Source organism: Sapajus apella, unplaced genomic scaffold (genome assembly GCF_009761245.1).
Source record: "Sapajus apella isolate SASKATOON/1434 unplaced genomic scaffold, GSC_monkey_1.0 scaffold57, whole genome shotgun sequence".
NCBI lineage: Eukaryota > Metazoa > Chordata > Mammalia > Primates > Cebidae > Sapajus > Sapajus apella.
Window position 1 is genome coordinate 9,477,470 of NW_022436997.1, and position 22,576 is coordinate 9,500,045.

At 55.7% G+C, this 22,576-nt stretch overlaps 1 protein-coding gene across 48 annotated transcripts in view; it reads left to right on the plus strand.

Annotated features, from left to right (window-relative positions):
* Window positions 1-22,576, plus strand: part of CELF4 (CUGBP Elav-like family member 4) — a 325,793-nt gene that overhangs the window by 294,350 nt on the left and 8,867 nt on the right. For 10 of the 48 annotated variants that reach the window (XR_004258895.1, XR_004258896.1, XR_004258898.1 and 7 more), the window contains exons 6-12: window positions 321-464; window positions 1,632-1,779; window positions 3,830-3,979; window positions 8,547-8,612; window positions 10,065-10,148; window positions 15,477-15,560; window positions 20,745-20,916. Coding sequence is in view for 41 of the 48 variants with exons in the window: in XM_032245283.1 (XP_032101174.1) it covers window positions 321-464; window positions 1,632-1,779; window positions 3,830-3,979; window positions 8,547-8,612; window positions 10,065-10,148; window positions 15,477-15,560; window positions 20,745-20,872 (804 nt within the window). In the remaining 7 variants the exon portion in view is untranslated. Of the gene's footprint in view, window positions 1-320; window positions 465-1,631; window positions 1,780-3,829; window positions 3,980-8,546; window positions 8,613-10,064; window positions 10,149-15,476; window positions 15,621-20,296; window positions 20,376-20,744; window positions 20,917-22,576 lie in introns of all 48 variants that reach the window. The other 38 variants (XM_032245272.1, XM_032245264.1, XM_032245265.1 and 35 more) reach the window with 9 other exon arrangements.

Genomic DNA, 22,576 nt, shown 5'->3' on the forward strand with positions numbered 1-22,576 from the left:
GGGCAGAGGCGGGCCGAGACCCCAGCACCCGCCACGCCCGCCGGCAGCCCAGTCTCCCCGAGAGACAGGAGAGCATGACTTTTATCCCCGGGTCTCAGACAAGGACGCTGAGACCCAGGGATGTTAAGGAACCGGCTCGAGGTTACCTATGTAGAAAATGCCCGCGGTGGGGTTCACACCTCATTCCACGGGGCGAGCGCTGATGTCACCCTCTCCAAAGCGCCCCGAGGAGCGGGCGGGGTGGGCCCGGGCCAGGGGCACCGACAGCTGCGGGCGGAGGCTCTGGAGCAGGTGGGTCTCACGCGCCGCCCCGGCCGCAGGGAGCCTCGTCCAGTCTGGTGGTCAAATTCGCCGACACCGACAAGGAGCGCACGATGCGGCGAATGCAGCAGATGGCTGGCCAGATGGGCATGTTCAACCCCATGGCCATCCCGTTCGGGGCCTACGGCGCCTACGCTCAGGCAGTAAGTGGCAGCGCGCACGGGCAGCGCAGTTCTCAAGCTTACTCCCCTGGGAGCCCCAGAGAGCAGGACACCTAACCGAAAATACTGCTCTAGCCCTCGCCCGCCCTCGCCCTCGCCCTCGCCCTCGCCCTAGCCCTCGCCCTCCAGAGTGAGAAGGGGCCCAGAATGAACCCATGAACCCAGGGAGTGTCACTTCAGAAGGGACTGAGAGAAGGCTGGCCCAGTGGGGTGGTTGCCAGGAGAAGGTGAGCTTGGTTCTAAGGCGCAGAGTTAAGAGAGGCCCCCAGAAACGTTACCCTGAGCCTTTTCACGTCAGCCAGATCAACGTCGAAATCCCAGAAGCACAGATGAGAAGGGGAGGTTCAGGTCTTTGGGTGCAAACCACACCCACTCCGTGGAACGGGTCTGCAGGCCTCCTGGTCTCTCCTGGTAGGGGTCCTGTAAGGCACCCTAAAGCCCTCCACACCCACACTTCTGATATCTCCTTAGGCCTCTGGCCCACCTACTTCTTTCTTCCACGTTGGGGCTCTGTCAGCCTCTCCCAGAGCTTCCTCCAGATGGTTACCACAGCCCCTATGTGGGTGGCACTGAAGCAGGTCACGGCTCTGGGTCTGAAAACACAGGCGCACCTCACTTCTGCAGTGCTGCCCACCTTGGCCACATTCTGTGGCCTCCTCTGTCTGCACTCACCTTTGTGACCACACTGGGGGTGCCTGGGGTTCTATTCATAATTCTCCTGTCACTTCTACCAACAGACTCCAAATTAAAGCCATTCTGGACAGAAATCTGTGCTAAGGAAGTTCTGCAGAAGCTCAGAACTTCCTTAGCATGTCTCTAGTGCTGTGGATGCCACATCCCCATGAATGACAGGCCTTACACAGGGCTGACCCACACCCACGGAGCCAGTCTCCTCCCCTGCCCCCCACAACAACTTCAGAGTGTTACTTTTAAATACAGTCACCTCTCAGGGCGGTGGCTTCTAATAGCTGTTGAAATACAGGGCAAGAATGGGAGAGGCATCAGGGCTTTCTGGGGTGCTGGCCGGGAGAATGTCTGGGGTCTCTGGGGCTCAGAGCCTGGGAGGTTAGTCTCAAGAAGCTGAGGCCCTTGTCCGGGAGGGATGCCCCCTGGAAGCATGTGATATTTTTTCCACTCCCTCTGCCCCAGCTGATGCAGCAGCAAGCAGCCCTGATGGCGTCAGTCGCACAGGGTGGCTACCTGAACCCCATGGCTGCCTTCGCTGCCGCCCAGATGCAGCAGATGGCGGCCCTCAACATGAACGGCCTGGCGGCCGCACCTATGACCCCAACCTCAGGTGAGCTGGCAGGTGCCTACACAGGGTCTAGCCCGGTGGGAGGGCAGCTGGTCCAGGCTAGGACCTAATTTAGCTACAAGCAGACCATTCTGTGGCAAGAGCCCATAGTGTCTAGGCCCAAGAGGCCTTGCCTTCTGACAGTTTGTCTCAAAAATGTTCTAATCCCTGGGGATCCAAGGAAAGATGAGATGTGGCACCCATGCAGTCAGTCCACCACGTGATTTCAGGGTGGGGCAGATTCCTCTCAAGTTGTTTAACTGTGTCAGGAAACAATGTGTCTTAATCTCTATTAACAATAGAGATCTGGAAAGAAAGTGACATGAAGACATCGCCCTATGGTGTCTATAAGGGAAAGAGCCTTGGCCATTCTGTGGCTTTGTTCAGTCCCTGGCCCAAGCACAGAAGGAACCCATTTGGTTTTTTGTTTGCCTGCTTTCATTCCCCTTTAACCCAACCTGAACTCACTGGCTTTTTCTAAGACAACTCTGCAACAAGCTAGAGAGAACCACAAGAGTTATCAAGGGACAGGAGCTTGGAAACGACCCAGCTCGCAAGTCATGTTTTTGGTTGAATCTTGGCTATTGTCCAGTCCAGTGAGTCTCAACTGTTGCAGTTATGCCCCCGAACTCCCAGGACATCTGGAGACATTTTCGACTGTCACAACTGGGAGTGGGGATTGCTACTGAAATCTAGTGGGTAGAGGCCAGGGATATTGCTATACATCCTACAGTGCACAGGACAGCCACCACAAGGAAATTTCTGGCCCCAAATGGTAATAGTGTCAAAGTTGAGAAATGCTCCTGCACCCCAGGCGCCCATTCACCGAGCTTCCTCGGCTTTCTGTGCCCAGGCCACAGCAGCAACTTTCCTAACATCCCAGAGCTGTTCCTTTCCCAGTTGAAAGCCACAAAAGACTGTGCCATCTCTGGGCTCAGCTGGAACACTACCCTCCACCTCTGATCCCCATGTGTACCCCCTTCAAGGGATACACATGAGTCCAGGCAGTGGACCAGACTCAGGTCCATGTTCTCAGAGGTACCCTGGTTCCTCCATGAGAGGAAGGCCCTTTCCAGCCTCTGGGACCTCAGTGCAATCACCACATAATATCCACATCTCAGATTCCACCCACCTGGCATAGGGAGGACACAGGGCATTGTCATTTGACCCCAACTTTATCCTCAGCATCCTGACCACTACCATTGCTTCAACTGGAGGAGGCCGAGGTGTCTACTTTGTGTATGAGCTAGAGCTGAGCCTGGGCTCTATAACAACCTCTCTGCCTCAGTACAAGAAATGCCAGAATTAAGACCTACCCCATCTGAGCAGAAAAACTTCCTGGAGAGGTGTATCAGCCCCCTAGTGACCAAGTAAAGACCAGCTAATTCTGCCTTAGCTGGAGAGAGCAAGAACACTGAAAAAGACTGAAGGAGGGCCAGGCATGGTGGCTAACACCTGTAATCCCAGCACTTTGAGAGTCTGAGGTGGGTGGATCACTTGAGGTCAGGAGTTCAAGACCCGCCTGGCCAACATGGTGAAACCCTGTCTCTACTAAAAAATACAAAAAATAGCTGGGCATGGTGATGCATGGTGGTAGTCCCAGCTACTTGGGAAGCTGAGGCAGGAGAATCTCTTGAACCTGGGAGGCGGAGGTTGCAGTAAACCATGATTGCACCACTGTACTCCAGCCTGGGCAACAACGCAAGACTATCTAAAAAAAAAATGGCTGAAGGAGGAACAAGTGTGGTTACAGTCAAGGGCATTGAGAGTAGTCTGTGTGCTAAGGACAAGCCAAAAGGGTCAGAGATATCTTCCTTGGGCAGGTGGAATTTGGACTCTGCCTTGAAGGATGGATACAATTGGGATACGTGAAGTCGCTTCATATACGGAGATAAGCCAAGGCATGGGTCATAGATAAGATTGAGCTGGTATGTGAGGTCCAAGTCTATCCACAGGTCCTTGGAAACAGTTGAGTAGAGCTTTATGGGTGGACCTTCCTCACGTCTGTTCTGCTTGCCTCCCCTCCTCCATTATTCCACATCCCTGGAACCAGGTGGCAGCACCCCTCCGGGCATCACTGCACCAGCCGTGCCTAGCATTCCATCCCCTATTGGGGTGAACGGCTTCACTGGCCTCCCCCCACAGGCCAATGGGCAACCTGCTGCAGAAGCTGTGTTCGCCAATGGCATCCATCCCTACCCAGGTAAGCACATCTAGTAGCACTTCCTTCCCTGTGCAGCACTTTCTTTATCCATGCTGTTCCTGCTCTTGCTGTTATAACAAGATGTGGCTCCTGCCCTCTATCCATTTCTTGATGAAACTCTGTGATCAGAGGGGGCCAGCCTCCCATCTGCCTTCAGGGAGCCCATGATGGCAGAAAAGAGACCAAAATCCTGCCCTTGGGGAGATGTCATTCTGATCAGGGAGACAGAACCCCATTCCAGGTGCTCTCTTAGCGAAGAAAGGAGACTGGGTGCAGTTGTACATCCATGTAGAGAGGCGAGTAAGTGCAAAATAATTGAGTGTGAATTTAACCTACAAGCAGTAAGGGGATAGAAAATAGAAGAACAATCAGGGTTAGTGTTAATTAGGAAAAGACTCTTTGGGAAAGGAGTGGAGGGAGGTATAATGATTGGCAGCCTGGCTAGTACAGACCAGTCCAGTCCCTTGTTGCACATAGAACACGATCAGCACCCTGGACAGCTCAGCACCTCAGACAGCCCAGCATCTCAGAAAACTCCTAGACCCTCTTTTCAAAAAGCCTAGAACACAGGAAGATCCAGGAGGCCTGCTCCTGATTAACTTTGTTCCTCAAACTTAGCCATCCTCACAGGGTGAGAGTGTCCAGTTGGCCTGAAGCAGCTCTTCTCCCTGGTCTGGAGAATGGGCTACTCTCAGGGTAGGGAAGCTGGGCCCAAAGCCCTATAGCAGGCTCTAAGGCCAATGTTCTCAAGATGAGAAGAGTGCCACTTTCCGGGAGGGCAGAGGAAAAGGCTAAAGTCCCTGTAAGTATCAGTAAATGCCCACTTTGGGGTGGGAAAAGGGGACCCACGAAGGAGGGTGGGACATGGACCTATCATTTGGGAGGTCAGAGTCCATTGAGAGCACAATCTAAGTCTACACAATGATGAGACAATAAGGCAAAATTAAGTTTCATCAAGAGTGAGTGTTCTCAGATTTGAAATGCTAAAGGATCCAAATGAATGGAGGGTTCTATAGGCTGAAGAAGCACAAAAGAGCCTCCCCAGGGAGGAAGCTACCATTGAGCTTTAACAGATGGACAAGAATTGGAGAGGTGAAGATAAACAGGGAACGCCCTCCTGTAGAGGGACCTGCCTGGCAAGAGTGGCGGTGGTAAGGAGGTTGGCACACAGGCAGGCAGGCCAGCGCAACGTAGACTGGCAGCAGGATCTAGGTCCTGTTCCCCATTTTGGGTACCCATCAGAATCCATTGTGGGGCTTTATATAGCCACAGAAGCCCAGACCTTCTCATTTCCCTGTCTGGAGTGCAGTTTAGGCATTTGTAGTACATAAAAGTCCCACCAGGGCTGGGCGTGGTGGCTCACACTGTAATCCTAGCACTTTGGGAGGCCAAGGCGGGTGGATCGCTTGAGGTCAGGAGTTCGAGACCAGCCTGGTCAACACGATGTAAACCACCTCTACCAAAAATATAAAAAATGAGCCAGTCATGTTGGTGCACATCTGTAGTCCCAGCTACTCAGGAGGCTGAGGCAGAAGAGTCACTTGACCCAGGAGGTGGAGGTTGCAGTGAGCCGAGATTGTGGCACTGTGCTCCAGACTGGGCAACAGAGCAAGACTCCATCTCAAAAAAAAAAAAAAAAAGGAAAAGAAAAGTCCCACCAGCAGCAGAGTGCAAGGTCACTGTACTAGAGAGAAATAGAGGAGAATTTCCTGACTTTGAACTTGGAGTTGTCCCATTCCCCATTCCAGGGCTCGCCCCGTGATATACCCTCAGTCCATTAAGAAGAGGCCAGAGGAGTCTAGAGACTGAAGTGATGGGGCTCTAAGGATCTGGCATATTGTTTAAGGATGATGACCCCAGCCTGGTAGGGCGGCAGGGGCAGGGCTAGGCAAGCTGGGGGTACTGGGGGAAGAGACCCCACCAGTCTCAGGTTCATGGGCTGGGAGATGAGATCCCCAGCACATCTGGTGGCTTCATTTCCCACCTCTCCCTACCCACAAGCCCATCTGGATCTCTGGATCCTGATAAACCTGCTCCTTCCCCACCCCCTCCAGCATCTGTGAGCTATTTCCCTCATGGAATTTGGAAATGTTTCTTTCCCCCATTTGTAACAATCTGCCACATCTCATAAACAATTCCCTGCCAGAGCAAGAGGGAGGGAGGGAGGGATGGAGGGAAGAAAAGGAGAAAAGTAGTACATTAAAAAATTAATTTACCATCTTTAAATGCAGAGTTTGGATCTGCTGTAATGAGCGAGATCCTTCAAAACGTTCACTCTTTGGCAGTTACTAACGAGGTCGTTAAGCAGTGAAGTAGAGAGGGGTCTCATAAATGCTTTTCTCTGCTTTCTAGCCCCAGGTAGGTTTTCTGATCTCCCCTCTTGGGTTCTTGCTGTATGCACACAGTGTGGCCTTTACTGTCATATAAATACCCTTGAAGGGGTGGCTCTCACAAACATTGAAGATTGTCCGTTCATTCTTTTCATAGTCCTCTTTGTCCGATGCTTATGATGTTCCTGGCACTGTGCTGGAGGCTGCCATGCAAATCGTGCAGGTTATATTTTGCATGAGGGCACCAAACCGTGTGCCCAAAGGAAGGGGCACGCTTTTCTAATTAGCATAAAGACACAGCATGGGTGAGCAGCTGGAAAGACCAAGAGCACAATCTGGACACATTGAGCTGAGAGGCTCGCAGAGCAGAGGGGCAGAGGGAAGGCAGGGAAGAGGCACCCTGCCAAGCATATCACACTGGGAGCCCTTGGCTCCAGCCTCTACCATGGTAGAAACAGAGGGACAGGGTGTGGGACTGGGACAGCCCCAAGCAAGAAGGAACCTGCATTGTGGCCCATCTCAGCTCCCCACATCTGAGCAGAGCCCTCATAGGTCCAGCTCCCTTGCCACATCCTGCTTCTGGGGGCTGTGGAACCTACTGTCCCACTGTCTCCAGGGACCTCTGCACCAAGCTTTTCCCTGGGCGCCTCTCAGGTCCAGGTGCTCGCTCTCTCTCTCTCTCTTTCTTTCTTTCTTCCTTTCCTTTCCTTTCTTTTTTCTTCTTTCTTTTCTTTTCTTTTCTTTTCTTTTCTTTTCTTTTTTTTTTTTTTGAGACACAGTCTCACTCTGTCACCCAGGCTGGAGTGCAATGGTGAAATCTTGGCTCACTGCAACCTCTGCCTCCTGGGTTCAAGCGATTCTCCTGCCTCAGCCTCCTGAGTAGCTGGGATTACAGGTGCCCACCACCACGCCCAGCTTTCGTAGAGACGGGGTTTCACCATGTTGGCTAGGCTGGTCTTGAACTCCTGACCTCAGGTGATCCACCTGCCTTGGCCTCCCAAAGTGCTGGGGTTATAAGAGTGAGCCACCACACCAAGCCCAGTTGCTCTTTTTCTAATGGAGTTTTACTGAGATAGGGAAACGTGCTTGGAAGGGAAGTTGGGGAGCTCTCCCTAGACTAAAGATCCCAAAGCCTGGGGCCAGTTAGCTAGCTGGCCTGAGTTGACAGGCAGATAAGCCCGAATAGTTCCTTCCTGCCACCTCGTCTTATCCAGTTTTCCCTCAAGCCACCCAAGGGTTCCATCCTCCCTCTGGGCAGCCCCTGCTTTTACCACCTCTCTGGGCCACCAAGGCCAGCCCACTCCCACATTAGTCACCACCAGCCTTGGTCACCAAAACCAGTGCCTACTGCTCGCCCATGCTTCAGGCTTTTGCCCACAGCTTCTGCAGAGACAGCAAAGGCAACAGAAGGGAACGAGGCCTTTCCCTTGGCCCAGCTTCCCTGAGTTTCTTGCCAAACTATTGGTTCAGGGGATCTCTCTTCCCACTAGGCAGGAGACATCCCAGGGTCACAGTGTCGGAAGGCAGGAGGAAGGTCTTTGATCTTCTGGTTCCCTGGTTCTGTGGGCAGCATCCCACTCCCAGTCTGCTGGGAAGACCTCCTTTGTGTGGCTGGTCCCTGCTGAGAGGACTTGGCCATGGGCTAGGAGTGGAAGACCTCCATGCCTCGTGTAGCTTCCCTGACACTGAGGGTGGGTCCCTCTGTGGCACAGTGGCCCAGGAGGACAAAGTGGTAGGGTGAGGCCTTCTTGCCCTTTCTTTCATCCACCAGGAGCTGCCAGGCTGTCCCTTCATTCACTGTCCCCAACTTCTACTGAGGATCATGAAGAATAAGTCCACCACCCCGCAACAGCCTCCGGCCCCTTTCCCCACAGCCCTTCTGCAGGGCTGGGGCCCTTGTGCATCCCCACCAGCCTCTCAGTGTTGAGGCTTCCTTGGCATCTCCTCCCAAACCCTCCACAGTGCTCTGCATGAGCCGCCATCTCACCCCAACCCTAGGCCAACTGCAGCCTGCATCCCCCAGCCAGGGTGGGCAACTCTCTATGCTGCCAAGGGCTAGGGCGGGCGGCCCCCAGAGGGTCCAGGCACTCAAGGTGTCTGTCCCAGATGCCCTGCCCCGGAGCAGAGCCTGCAATAGCCAGGAAAGGTGGTACAGCTACATCATTGTCCCCATGGGCATGGGGGGAAGGGCCAGTGTGGTGGGCACCGCTGACCTCTGTCCCCTTGGCTCCCTACAGCGCAGAGCCCCACCGCCGCGGACCCCCTGCAGCAGGCCTACGCTGGAGTGCAGCAGTATGCAGGTCGTTAGTATCCGCGCGTCCCCACGGCTCTTTCCCCAACTTCGTTTCTCTCTCCGTGCCTTTGACTCCAGTGCCCCCTCAGAGCTGGGCCCAGCACTGCATGGGGTGGGCGGAGAGTGGAAGGAGGGAGGCCTGTGCTGGCAGAGACCCTCCAGGCTGCCTTCTTGTCAGTGGGGCACCTAGAGTGCCTCTGCAGTGGGGGCTGGTGGAAATTCAGGCACGTGGGGAGGCTAGGCAGAAGCTTCACCCTTGCTGTGAGTTACTTGTCTTTGAGGCCCGATTTCCCTTCCCCAATGGAGCTACCAGGGCCGGTTTGCCCAGGAGCACCAGGTCTGACACCAGGCCAGGCTGGACCCAGGTGCTGCCCACCATGGGTCACCGTCACTGGCCCAGGAAGCACAGATGCCTGGTTTGAGAGAAGGAGGGCCTCAAGAAGAGACACCGTCTCCCCATCCCCCACACAGCCCTCCCCACAACAGTCAGCAGAATGGGGCCCCAGCAGGTGGGACAGGGAGCAAAGGAGGAGAGGTGGGAAGGGACAGCACTGAGTGAGCCGAGGGCCTGGGGTCACTGAGCCCAAGCCGAGCTGTCAGCCAAGCCTTTCTCTTTCTCTCACCCATGGACTACACAGCACCTCATAATAATCCCTGCCTAGCCTGTGTCCTACTGCCTGACCCTGTTAGGGTCTCTCTTTCCTGTGCTGTCTCCCATGAGTGTGCCTAGAGAGGGGTGGGAGGACTGAGGCGAAGCTGGTCTGGCCCATCTAGAGCCTAGAGGAGGTGCTGTCACCTATTGGGTCCCCTGAGCTCTGTTCTCAGGCTCTGCTGCTGTGGGAGCTGAGCCAGACAGAGGAGGGAGCCGGCCACTCCTGTCCCACCCCAGGCCCTTTACAGTTGGACAATCAGGTTTCTCTAACTCAGTCCTCTGTCCTGAGGACTACCCCCTGGCAGCCTTTCCAGAGGCCAGTTCCATACCTCTGGTGGCCCCCCACATCCCACACAGGTGCCATCTGAGTGGGAATGAAGGCCTGCCAACTGGAGTCAGCTGTGGCTCAGAGAAGTGGGAACCCTTCCTGTGGATTACCAGGTGGTGTGGGGAGATCTTGTCCAGGCCGTTTTGGTGTTTTTAATTATCCATGACTGTGTGTTATGCACACATGTGGTTTATCCATTATTTCAAATTAAACTTGCCGCCCCCGAAACACACACACATGCGCATGTGCATGTACGTATGTAATGTACACACACATACACACACCCACACACGCATTTCCAGTCTTTACCCTGCAGCTCCTCTATTAGTCCGGGAACTGAAAGCTGGCTTTGTCCTAAGTGGCTGAGGGGCAGGGCGCTTTTTGGCTGGTCTGCTTTTACTGCCTGCACTGAAATCTCTCTTTCTTCCTGCTTCCACTCTCTGCCCTGTCGCCGGTTCTTGCTTCTTGTCTTGGGCCTCCAGCAGCCGCCTACCCTGCTGCCTATGGTCAGATAAGCCAGGCCTTTCCTCAGCCGCCTCCAATGATTCCCCAGCAGCAGAGAGAAGGTGAGTCTGCAGGCCAACTCCTGGGCCCCTCCCCTCCGTTCTCCCCAAAGAGGCTGCTCACCTGGGCCTTGGGCTGGGGTGTGTGAAAGGTGGCCACGTTTGTGTGCTGTGTGGAGGTGGGCGAGGGAGGACAGCAGGGTTGTAAGGAGCGGTGCTGTCCGACCTAAGGGTGGAGGTGTGCTTCTTGTGGGCAGCTCTGCACCTGGCCCGGGGACAGGGGCCTGGAGAGAATGCCCTGAGGGCCAGCAGGTCCCACACGAGATGCCCTTCCTACTCCCCTCCATCATTGCTGCTGGCCTGCCACAGCTCACATATCCATACCTTGGTCTCTAAGAACCCCTTCTGAATGGTTGGGTTTGTGTTTCTTCCTTGGCAAGCCCTTGAACCATCCCTTAAACAGAACCTAGCAGAGATTAGCAGAGAAGGGGATGCTCCTGGAAAGCTGTGTGTGCCAGTGGAGGCCTTGTTCCTGTCCCAGGGAGTTTCTAGTCTTCCAGAGGAGATATAGGCTCAGCCTTGGGGTCTTCATTGGAGGGCACACCACTGTGTTCCCAGGGAGCGCAGCTGGGAAGTAAAACTCCAACAGCATGGTGGAGTTTGCAGAACCAGCTCTGATAGCTGTGCGCATTAAGGAAAAGCTGGTAGCCAGGCTGAGAGGGTCAGGAAGGGGAGGCCCCAGAGGAGGTGGGGTCCAAGAATCCCCCTCCTGTGGTGGGCAGGATTTGGCCAGTGGGGAGGATGGGGAGAAGTGGGAGTGCTCATGGTGGAGGGGAATGGGACAGGGAGATGAGTTTATCACCCACAGAAGCTGTGCCCTTTGAGTGACCAGGAGAGGCAGGTGGAGCTCCCAGGGCAGGACGACTGCCTGGGCAGGATGAGAAGAGATGAGAGTGCCTCAGTGCAGTGGAAGAAGGGGATGCTCCTGGAAAGCTGTGTCCCAAGGCCCTGGTGTGAACAGGGCAGGACAGCAAGATCCTTGGGTCAAATGGCAGGGACCTCAGAATGCAAGTCAGTGTTCTCCCATCCCAGTGCCTAGGGTCCCACATAAGCAGGAAGACAGGAGGCTGGATGAGCAGGCCTGCCCTCTGGGACCCCATGGCCTGGCACAGAGAGCCCAGCTTGAGCGCCAGGACACTAACAAGGTCCTGTCCTCTCTACCCCCATGAAAATGGTCACTAGGTAGCGAGGCACAGAATCTGCCCCAGCAGCCCATGTGCTCAGAGCCTTCCAGTGGCCTCCAGAACCCTGCCTCGTAGCCCCTGCAGCACAGTGTCCTGGAGCTCTGGGATGTAGGTTAGTCCTGGGAAGGAACCAAAGAGTGGGCTGGCCAACATCACTTGACAGGCCCAGTGAGGGACCCCAAGCAGGTGCCAGAGCCTGCCTGGCTGAGAGCCCGGGCTTCAGAGAACACCTTTCTGGGTGAGACTCTGCCACTTCCTTCCCCTGTGACCCTGAACAAATCGCTCCATTCCTTCAGCCTCAGTGTCCTCACTACAAAGTGAGGAGAGCGGGGAGCTTTCTGTGGGGGCTCTGAGGACCAAGCCGGCTGCGTCTGCCCCCAAACTCCATTCCGCAAGTGTCTGTGCACACCGCCCTTCCTTTACCAAGCTAGCACCCCTTCCAAGGCTATGCATGAGACATACTGCCCCAGCTCACACCCAGCAGGCAGCTTCTGAGATCGGGGGCATCAGGGCTTCCCATGCCCAGGAGATCCAAGCTACAGGAACTCAGAGGGGTGGACAGGAAGGCCCAGTCCGTCCTCTGCCTCACGCTGCTGCAGCTGAGGGACACTGGGCTACCACTGGTGAAGTGGGGGTGGGGGGCTCCCCTCATTGGGCTGCAGCCCTGGGCCTGCCCTGCCCTTTCCTTCTCCCCAGTCCAAGCCTTTATCAGTCAGACCAGGGCCACAAGGGGTGGGATCCAGGGGTCCTCATGTTGCCTACTCGAGGTCCAGAACAGAATGCTGTGCCCACAGGCCCTGCTATTTTTTTCTCCCACTAGTTTCAGGCCATCGTCAGCTCCCTGAATCACCTGACCTGTTGATTCAGGGGTCTCTAAATCCTGCTCCAGCCCCCACACAGCTGCAGGTCAATGCTACCCTGTCCAACAAACATGACAGTCCCTACTGCAGGCCTTAAACAAACTCAGGCCCTCGTGGACCCTCCTGCCCTCTCCCACTCCACGTTCCGCACTACCCCATGTGCCTAGCTCTGACCTCCTCCTCATTCCTTCTCTCCATCTCTGAGGAGCTACAGTTCCTGCTCCCCAATCCTGCTCCCTAGTCTAGGCCCTGTGTGGCCAGTCTTGGCTCCAGCCTCTCCTTGGGGTGGTAGGATCTGCCATGATTGTCCCCATTCTCCCAGGCCATGGTGCATGGGTTGAGCCACCTCAGGGAAGCCAGGGATGGGGAAGGGTAACTCACGATACCAACAGAGCCGCTCCGCATGGGTGGGTGAGAGCGTGGCACTGGGAGTGGCTTGTCAGGAAGGCTTTTGTGGGTCTGGAAGGATGGGCAGAGGCTGGCAGCACATAGAGCTGGGGAGGCAGGCTGTCCAGGCAGGGGGAGCAGTGGGAGCAATGGTACAGCTGCTGCAGAGTCCATGGTGAGCACGGGGCCAGGGAGAGGCAGACGGAAGGTGGGCTGGAGCCCCAAAGTCGTGTCCCACAGAGTTGTCCAAGGCTTGGATAAGAAAGAGGGCTGTGTTCCTCCAGCCCTGCCAAGAGTTGGCCTCTTTACGTCATGGTCCCCTCCCCACATGGAAAGCCATGGAAATATCAGGATATTCTTTGGGCAGGGGAGGACGCTTCTGCTGGCTCCTCATATTTGAGCTGAGCCTGAAAACTGACAGATGCCTGAATCCCCCAGAGGCTATCTGCCCCAGAGATGGGACGAGGTTGCCCTCAGGGATGGCTGCTGCAGCGGCTCTGCCAGGGCCGCCGGGTGGTCAGGGGTAGCTGCTTTCTGACGCTGCAGCTCCACTTCACCATTTCTCAGAAGGCTGGAGTGGACCAGATTGGTCTCTAAAGTCCTGCCAGCTCTGCCATCTGCACGTTCTATAATCTGTGAATGAGGGAGTGCAGAAGGGCTTGGTGGCAGCTGGAGTTAGACAGTGTGTGGGCTCACTGTCCAGGGGAAGGGTCCAGAGCAGCTGCCCTGGCTTCCCCGTCAGGCCTGGGCTGGAGAGTCTTCCCTGGGGCTCCTCCACACACCGTGCACATGGGACTGAGCCTGTGAGCCCTGTCTGTGAAGCCTCCTTGTTTCTAAGGAGAACAGATGCAGCTTCCACATAAAGCAGCTTGCAGAACTTGAACTTGGAGCCAGGGCCCCAAGTCAAGTGTCAGCAAGGGGTGGAGCCGTCAGGGCCTGGAAGAGTGAGGATGGGAGAGGAAGGAAGGTGTACGCAGGGCTGGAGGGGGTCTGGGCAGGAGGACATGAAAAGGTGCATGTGCCTGGGAGCAGCCAGTCTGGCTGGAGAGAAAATCTCCAGACATAAAGGAGAAAGAGCCCCACCCCAGAGGATGGAGTATGGACTTGAGGCACAAGCAGGGAGAGGCTGGAGGTCCTTTCAGATAGGGAGGCTATGGGGAGCTGGGGGCCATCAAGGGCACATTCACGGGGTATGAACCAGTGGGAAGACAGCATGGTTGGAGGGGACAGGGTGAGGGGAGGGCCACCAGAGCTCGGGGGTATCCAGCACTAGGAACACCTGGAAGGGGTTGAGGGAGCACATTTGTGCCCGGATCTGAATGCGCCATCCCCTGGCAGGATGCCTGGGAGCCAGCTGTCCATGGAGGGGAGGCCAGAGGGCACAGGGTGAGCACCAAGGAGGGAGGAGGCCAAGAGGCTCCTTCGGCAGCTTTAGGGGTTGGGGAAATTTTTGCTCTAGGCTGTGGACCTCGAGGGGATAGAGACAGATGGAGAAAAGGAGGAGGAGAGTGGAGGGTAGAGGAGGAGGAGAAGAGAAGGGGCAGAGACTCTAGATAGAGACTTTGCTCCACAACTGTGTTGCTTGGCAGCCTCGCTGCTCCCAGAGAACAAGGATGGTTGATTGTGGCTGTAAAAGCCATGGAGCGGCCCACGTCGGCGCCTTACAGCCTTCGCTTTTAAGCTCATGCCTGGGTTTCCAGCAGCTGCTGATCAGAACCTGCTTCTTACGCAACTCTAAGTGCAGCTGTTTCCTTCCCCTTCCCACCACAGCTTGGATGCCATCACTGAAATGACCACAAGTCACTTTAAAAGGTGAAATTACACGTGGCATTATGCTGTCTAGCATGCATCTTGGAATGATTTCCATTTCAAAGAGTTAAAATTGAGCATTTTGACTACTAAAAAAGAAACAGGTAAATAGCTAGTGGAAATTTAGAAAGCTAAAGTCCTCCACAGTGTTCAGGGGGCCGGGGGTATTGAGATTTTTGGTAGGAAGAAGGAGAGAACTCACACCATGGAGACAGACAGTCCGGGCTCATGCCCTGGCTCCAGCCCTCTCCCAGCTGTGTGGCAGGTGACTTAACCTCTCTGGGCCTCATTTCCTCATCTGTGAAGTGAGAATGATGATCATAAAGCTACCGTAAGGATGAAGTGAGTTAGCTCAGAACAGCCTGACACATAGTTCGTGCTGTTGAAGTTGCAGGGCTGTTACTGTGGTAACGAAATGAAGAATCTTCATGTCGTGAGGCTGGAGGTTCCTTGGTTTCTCATAGAGCCTGGGTTGCAGCCCTTCCCACGCACCCACACGGGAGGAGGCAGGATAAATACTGGTTTCCTGGGTGTGAGGAACTGGGCAGGACAGTTGGGCCATCAGGGCTGGATGGGAAGGAGAGGCTGCAGGGCAGGGGGAGGATGGGCACCCCCCTCCTAGAGTCTGAGCCTGGCCTGCGAGACGGGAAAGTGGGGTGTCTTCCAGTACAGGACATGGCTGCCCCAGGGGATGTCCTGGTCCCCCCACAGCAGGGGCTGGGCAGCCAGATCTCCTGGGCCTTCCCTCTCCTCGCACCTGGTTCCCAGAGACACAGCAGGAGGTTGACTCTGCCCCTGGAGCCCTGTGGTTTCCAAGCCTTACTTAGGGATCCATTTTATAGAAAAGGCAACTGAAGCACAGAGAGGTTCAGTGAATTGCCCAAGGGCAGAGCAGAGACCGGAGCTCAGACCCGGAGCTCAGCATCCCTGCCTCTTCCGGGACACCCTTGGATCTGGAATGAGACCCCCCCCTCCTAACCTTGCCCCACCTCTCCCTGCTGCGCTGCCTAACTCGCTCACCTCTCCTCTGTCTCTCTCTTCCCCCACCCCGCCATCCCTCCTCCCCCGCCCATCCCCTCCCCTCACCGCAGGGCCCGAGGGCTGTAACCTGTTCATCTACCATCTGCCCCAGGAGTTTGGGGACGCTGAGCTGATGCAGATGTTCCTCCCTTTCGGTAATGTCATCTCCTCGAAAGTGTTTGTGGATCGGGCGACTAACCAAAGTAAATGCTTTGGTGGGTAAAGATAACAAACCAATTAGCTTCATCTAGGACAGGGCGGTGCTCGCACCAACCTACCGGTGTCCGACTGCTTTTCACCTGCTCCTTCACATCGCCCGCCCCAGCTGCTCCCTGGCCCTCGCCAGCCTCATCTCACCCTTCTCTCTCCCACTGCTCCTTCGGCTTCTTGGCTTTCCCTACCCACCCCACCCGGCTCCTCATCTCCCACTCCCAGTCCAAGATATGGGTTTCCTCTTCCAGCCAAATTCCAACCGACTGAGAAGGGAAAGGGCCCACTTTGAGCAGGGGCAGGAGGGGCAGCAGGCAGAGCCCAGCAACACCCATTCCCCCAGTAGTCCCTCTCTTCTCATGGTCTGACCAGGAGACCTGGCCTGAGCCCCCAAATAAAGCAGAGCGTAACACCTGGGCAGGGCAGTCACCTAGCCAGCCTCCTCTCCTCCCCGCCCCTTCGCCTCCTCTCTCTAGCTCTGTCCTGCCCCCACTCCTCCTCTCGGTTTACCCCGCTTTTTGCTCCCTTCCTGCCCTGCCCATTCACCTGCCTCAGGCCACCAGAGCTGGGCATTGTTGAGGAGTCAGGAAGAGGAGACTGGTCCCTGCCCTCAGGAAGCCTAAGCGCTGAGCTTAGATAAAAATTCTGTTTACAGCAGTGAAATCTGCGAGGCACCAAATAATGGAGCGATATGAAAGGCAGATGGATGTAAATACACAAAAGGAAGGGAGGGAACTCCAGGTGGGGAGACTTGGATGAGGAAGGCATGGGGCTGGGGTGAGGTGAGCCAGAGGACAGCAGGAGGGAGACCAGGCACTGGGTGGGGTGTCTGTGCTGTGGGGGTTCTGTATGCAGATGAGGATGTCTCCTGGGGTGTGGTAGGCAGTGGAAATAATGGGAGGTCCTTGAGCTGAGTAATAAGAATACAGCTTGCAGGAAATGTGCCCAGGGCATGGTGTAACATGGGAGAGGGAAAACTTGGAAGCATCCAGAAGTATGGCTGTCAGATAAAATACAGAATGCCCAGTTACATTTGAATTTCAGATTACAAAAGATACATTTTTAGTATAAGTGTGTACTTATAGTAAAAAAGTATTTCTTGTTGATCTGAAGCTTAAATATAACTGGCATCCTGTGTTTTTATTTGCTAAGTCTGGCAACCTTATCCAGGAAGCGTCAGACCTCCTCCTGGAATTTCATGTCACCCTCTCTGCTCCACTCCTCCTTGTTCCTCTCTGACCTCCTCATCCTTCTCCATCAGCCCTTCCTTCTGGGCCAGACCCACACCTAAGTCATGAGGACTGAAGAGTCCAATCCCCAGAGAGCCATACATGGAACCAGAGCTGAGTCTGCCGGAAGCTCAGTATCTCCAGGCTAACCCCAGATTCTGGGGCAGTGAGGAGAGAGTAGAAGGCTGTGTTGCCGAGGAACTTAGGTCACAGGTGGGGGTGGTGGAGGGGAGAGGGGACAGGAGTGGAACAGCATCAGGAAGCACATGTTAAGGAGTTTCCAGTCTGGAGTCCAACTTTCTGGAATCACGAAGGGCTTGAGGATTCAGAGCACGTTCCCCAAAGTAGTCAAGATCTTTGCACGGTCTTCCCTTCCCCCCTGGAGCTGCCACAGGAAACTTGTGGTCTTTCAACGGCATGGAGTTGCCGCAGCAGCTCATTTCTCTCTGGGGGTGGAAAAACAAAGCAAAAGCAATAGACAGGTTTGCGGCCCTCCACTCTTCAGTATTTCTCTGTATGAATTACAATTACGTATGTAAAAACAGCAAGCTGGAAGTCAGTTACATCTGCTCCTTAAGTAAGTCCCAAATGCTGCATCGATGAGAAGAGCACTGCTGAGAGCCCAGGCAGCTCTGGGCGCCTCTGCTGGAACAGGTTTAGTCTCTAGCCATAGCCGAGCTTGGCTCACTTGCACTGTTCCAGCTGCAGGTGCAGCCCGGCTTTCCGAAAGCGTTTCCTAGCAGTCTGCTCCAGGCACTGCCCTCTTTAGGCTATTAGCCCACTTAAATTAGCCAGGACCACAGTTTTTTCCTCCTGCTTTTTAAAGGAACACCCTCTGTATATCTCTAATCTAGCTCTCTCCTCTTGAACAAACTTCTGATGTCAAACATACTAGCCCTGAACAAAGGACAGACTCCCAAGATGCTGGTTGAGCCTAGCTGTTCCTGGTTAAGCCACTTGGGTTCTCTCTCTCACGCCAGGCAGGTGAACACTCTGCCAGTATCCCAGAAGCCTTTATAGTGAGAACTAGGCTAGGTGCAGTGGCTTATGCCTGTAATTCCAGCACTTTGGGAGGCTGAGGCAGGCGGATCACTTGAGGTCAGGAGTTCGAGACCAGCGTGGTCAACATGGTGAAACCCGGTCTCTACTAAAAATAAAAAAATTAGCTGGGTGTGGTGGCGGGTGCCATATTCCCAGCTACTCGGGAGGTGGAGGCAGAAGAATCTCTTAAACCGAGGAGGCAGAGGCTGCAGTGCACTCCAGCCTGGTGACAGAGCAACACTCTGTCTCAAAAACAACTAACTAAATAAAAACAAAGTGAGACCTAACCTCAGCATTCCCTCATGGACAACGAGCTTCTCTCTCTTCCTCTGTGAAAAGGGGATTTTAACCATCGCCCCAGGGCTGCTGTGAGGGAGCTTACCCAGGGCAGACCCTCAGGAAGCACTAGGTCCCCATTGTTCTTAAAGTGCTATTTTTGCTGTAAAAGTGGCCCTATGTTAAAGTGAACTCCTCAAAGGCCGCTTTCACTCTTCATAAGCATACATGTACATTTATAAGCAGAATCTTCCAGAGACCTTCATCAGGACATGTCCAGCACAAACTGTCCCTATGTTGGAAGGAGGGCTGCGGGGACACCATGGGGAGATTCTATCTGTGGGCCTTCTCACAGGGCCTGCGAGCGGAAACTTTCTGAGGGTAGGAAGAGAGCAGGAGAGGTAGCTCTGGAAGAAGAAAGACAGTCCTGGAACCAAGAACATGGGAGACGGTGCCCAGAGCCCTGCCAAAGGGGCCTCCGGTCTGCGGGGGACAGAGAGACCCTGCTCTGACTGCTAGCCAGTTACTAAGAGATCAAGGGAAGAAAAGTTTTCTTGAGCCTGGACTCCTTCTCAACCCTCAGTTAGGGTTCCAGGGACCTCTAAACTCTTCCAGGAAGGCTGAGCTTCTGCCTCCTCCAGAATTCCTTCCTGCCCTCCCCACACAGTGCTCTGCCTCCCTCTGCCCTAGACAGCTCCTCCAGCCCTTTGTATCTTCTTTCTCCTCCCTTCCTTGAGCTGTTGTGGATGATGAGAGGAATGAGGGGCAGCATGTCGCCTACAGTCAGGCTGCCTTGTCCTGACAGGGACAGGCTTTTGTTCAGCCACCTTCCTTATTCTGGGGAAAGCAGCATCAACACACAATTCATATATTTGAAAACTGCTCTGGTTTATGAAGGACTTGACTTCAGAGGTTAGACATACAGGTCAGCGGAGGTGGGGACGGGCCAGGAGGGGCTGAGAAGAGCTGGTGGAAACATCACTGGAAGTGAATCTCCAACTATGGATCAGCTGAAATCCTCCCTATTTATTCTGGCATCTATATTTATACAGAGGTTGGTTTTGTTGCTTTGGGGCCAGCTCTGACAAATTGTTGCCCTCTTTTGGCTGCAGGAGCAAACTTGAGCAAGGCAGGAAGGAGAGGAGAGAAAGAGACGATGGAGGCAGCCTCTGGGGCAGAGGGAAAGAGGGGAAAAGAGCCCCCAGGTTGGGAGAGTGAGGAAGGGCTGTCTTTCTTGGAGAGAAGTCTCAGGCAGGCCCTGGTACTATGGACATTGAACTGAGAGAAGACGGCTTCTACTTCACTCTGGGATGGCTATGTCTACCTCTCATACCTAATGGCCATTTGGAGACCAGCACGCAACGGGCACGTTGATGGGAAGGCCTCGGTGTCTCGCCAAGCTTTCACATAGTTCGCAGGATCTAAGTCATTTTTGCGGGAGAAAAGGCCTCTAACATCGAATAAATTCAAGGAAATACTAGATTAAACAAAGCTATAAAGGTTTATTTACTAAACTCGGGGCGGGAGGGGACGTTATTTGCTGGTGCGCTGGACTGGCCCACTGGGCCTGGCTCTAAGCCTCCTGACCACACAAGCCCTTTCTCAGGAGTACCTGCGAGGACCACTTTGGGAAATGCTGATGTGAAGTGTTGTCTGTGTAAGGAGATGCATTCAAAGTTCCCCAAAAGTGATTTCTGACCTCCTTTTGGGAACATGGTCCGTGCCCATCTGGGACCTGCGCAGTTAGGCCTGGGAGCTGCCAGGTTCCGCATCTGGGCACAGCAGTGGACGCGTGGGAAGCGCTCTGCACTGAGGGCTCTGGCCTGACTTGCACTGACGGTCTTGTGACTTGTCACGGAGCTCTTGAGGGGATCACAGGGGACCTATCAGCTGGTGCGTGCTTAGTCCACGGCGCGGGGCGTGAAGGAGAGGTGCTGATGGCGCCCGGGCCCCCCAGGAGCCTGGCGGGGCGGGCAGAGCCGGGAGTGGGGGCGAAGGGACCCAGAAGGCTCAGCCTCTGGGCCTCCCCCGACGGCCGGGCGCCCGCGCTGGCGAGGGGGGCGGCCGGGCCCGCAGTGGAGAAGTTTCTCGGCGGCGCCTCCCTCCCGGCCCCTCGCACTCGTCTCTCTCCCCAGGCCGGCACCCCGTGCCCTCGCGCTGCCAGGCCCCCTCCTGTCAGGGAGGACAGTGTCCAATAAACTCCTCCACCCGCAGGTGTGTCCGCCCTCTCCCGCCGAGGCGAGGGCTGAGGTGCCGGGGCCCGCCGGGGTGGGGGGCGGGCGCCTCTCTGAGCCCCGCCCGGCCGAGGGCCCCACCTGGGGGGCGGGCGCCCAGCGAGTGGCGCGGCCGGAGCCGAGGCGCAGGTGCGCGAGCCGGGACCCTGCCAGCGCCCGCCCCGGGAGGGGCCTCGCTCGCGCGCGGGGGCTGGGCGGGGGCGGGCACCGGGGCGGGGTCGGGGTCGGGGCCCGAGGGGAGGAGCCTCAGGCCCGCCCCGCCGCGCCCCCTGTCCCCCTCCCCTCCCCCCCGGCAGCGCCCCGGGCGGCCCCGTGGAAACCCAGGCCCTCGTCCCTCGTGTCTCGCCAGGCTTCGTGAGCTTCGACAACCCGGCCAGCGCGCAGACCGCCATCCAGGCCATGAACGGCTTCCAGATCGGCATGAAGAGGCTCAAGGTGCAGCTGAAGCGGCCCAAAGACGCCAATCGCCCGTACTGAGCGCCGGCGGGAGCGTCCCCCGGGGGAGACCAGGACTCGCACAGGTAACCGGGGGAGGCCGGGGCGCGGGGACGGGGGGTTGGGAGGGAACCAGACGGACCCGCCGCCTCTTCCGGCCTCCGTGGGCCGGACCCTCACTGGTGCCTTGGACCCGCTGCGCCCGGCTCAGCCTGCTCCTCGCCCTGTGCCTCCAGCCAGGCGCAGAGCTGCAGTCACCCCGGCAGAAATGGGCCTGGCCATCTCCCTGGGGCAGAGTCAGCAGGGGCAGGAGTGAGGGAGCTGCTCCGAGAGGGTCAGGTGAGCCCTGGGCCTGCGCATCCGGGTCTACACTGGCAGTCCTGTTGGCCAGAGGATCCTGGGGTGAACAAGTGGCAAGCTTAGGCCGAGAAAGTTTGGGGGCAGAACAGGCTCTACCCAGGAGAGCTGCAGCCGCCCATGGGGCCTGCTCCCAGACCCCCTGGCTCTCCCCTTCCCAGTTCTCCCAGGAGGGCTGGCAGCCTTTAGACACTTGACCCCTGAACCCCTTCCTTTCCCCATAGCTCAGTGAAGAGAGGAAGGACTGGATCTTTCAAAGGGAACTTTGAAAGCTGAGGAGGGTGATGGCACAGCACTGAGATCCCGGGCCCTGCCTGCCCCGCATGGGTCATGATGAGTGGTAGTTGTTACCTTTTCTGGTGGGCTGGGTCCTGCTTAGGAGCTGGAGACACAGTCAACCATGCCTCCTCCAGGTCAAAGTGCTTCCTGCAGAAACAATGGGGGGAGATACCCCAGGCCATCAAAAGTCAACTTTCAATCTGGTTTCCTCCAGTGCTGCGGCTCCTGCAGCCTCGGCTTCTTCACAGAACAGAGGTTAAGGTTCCCTTTGGGCCCTTCCAGCTCAGCACCCTGCTGCCCTCTGACTGCCTCTGCCTCCTCCCCGCCCACGGTCCTCCATTTACTCAGTAGTATTGTGTGCCAGCTACTGTGTTAGGTACTTGGGGTTCAGCAGTGAACAAGATTGAGCAGCTGGAGACAGACAATAAACAATGGCATGTGATCAAAGAATGTGATTTAGTGTGTCAGGATTGTTGGCTACAGTTAAACCCCATGGTCAGTGTAGACCTCATTGAGGAAGTGAATTGGAGCACAGAAAGTGAGGGGAGCAGCCATGTCTTCCCTCTGAGGGAACAGTCAGGGTGGAGGCTGCAAGGTGGGGCTGCAGAGTAGGGTAGGAACAGCAGGAGACCAGGTTTCTGGGAGAGTGAGGCCGGGCCACCTAGTGTGTGGCCTTGGTCTCTTCTCTGAAATGGGAGATGGAGGGAGTGTTGGAGAGTTCCGAACAGAAGAGTGATGGGTAACTTGCATTTCAATGGGGTCACCCTGGCTGCTCTGTTGATAATAGCTTGCAGGAGCCAAAGCATAGGTCTACTGCACTGACCATTCAGTCCAGGGCCACAGCAGTTAATGAGATGTGAAGGAATTCATTTCTAGATGTATTTTGAAAGAGGAGCCAAGGATGAGTTCCAGGCTTTTGGCCCAAGTCACTGTAAGAACAGAGGGTTTGTGAGAAAGATCAGGCACATGAGAATTACATGTTTAAGTTGAGTTTCAAAGTCCAGAGTTTGTGAGGGAGGTCTCCAGCTTCTTCAGTCTCCCCGAAAATCTTCCACCCAGTGCTGGGGTACAGAAGGGGGCCTTCTCTCTGGAGAAGTGCTTGTGCCTCCA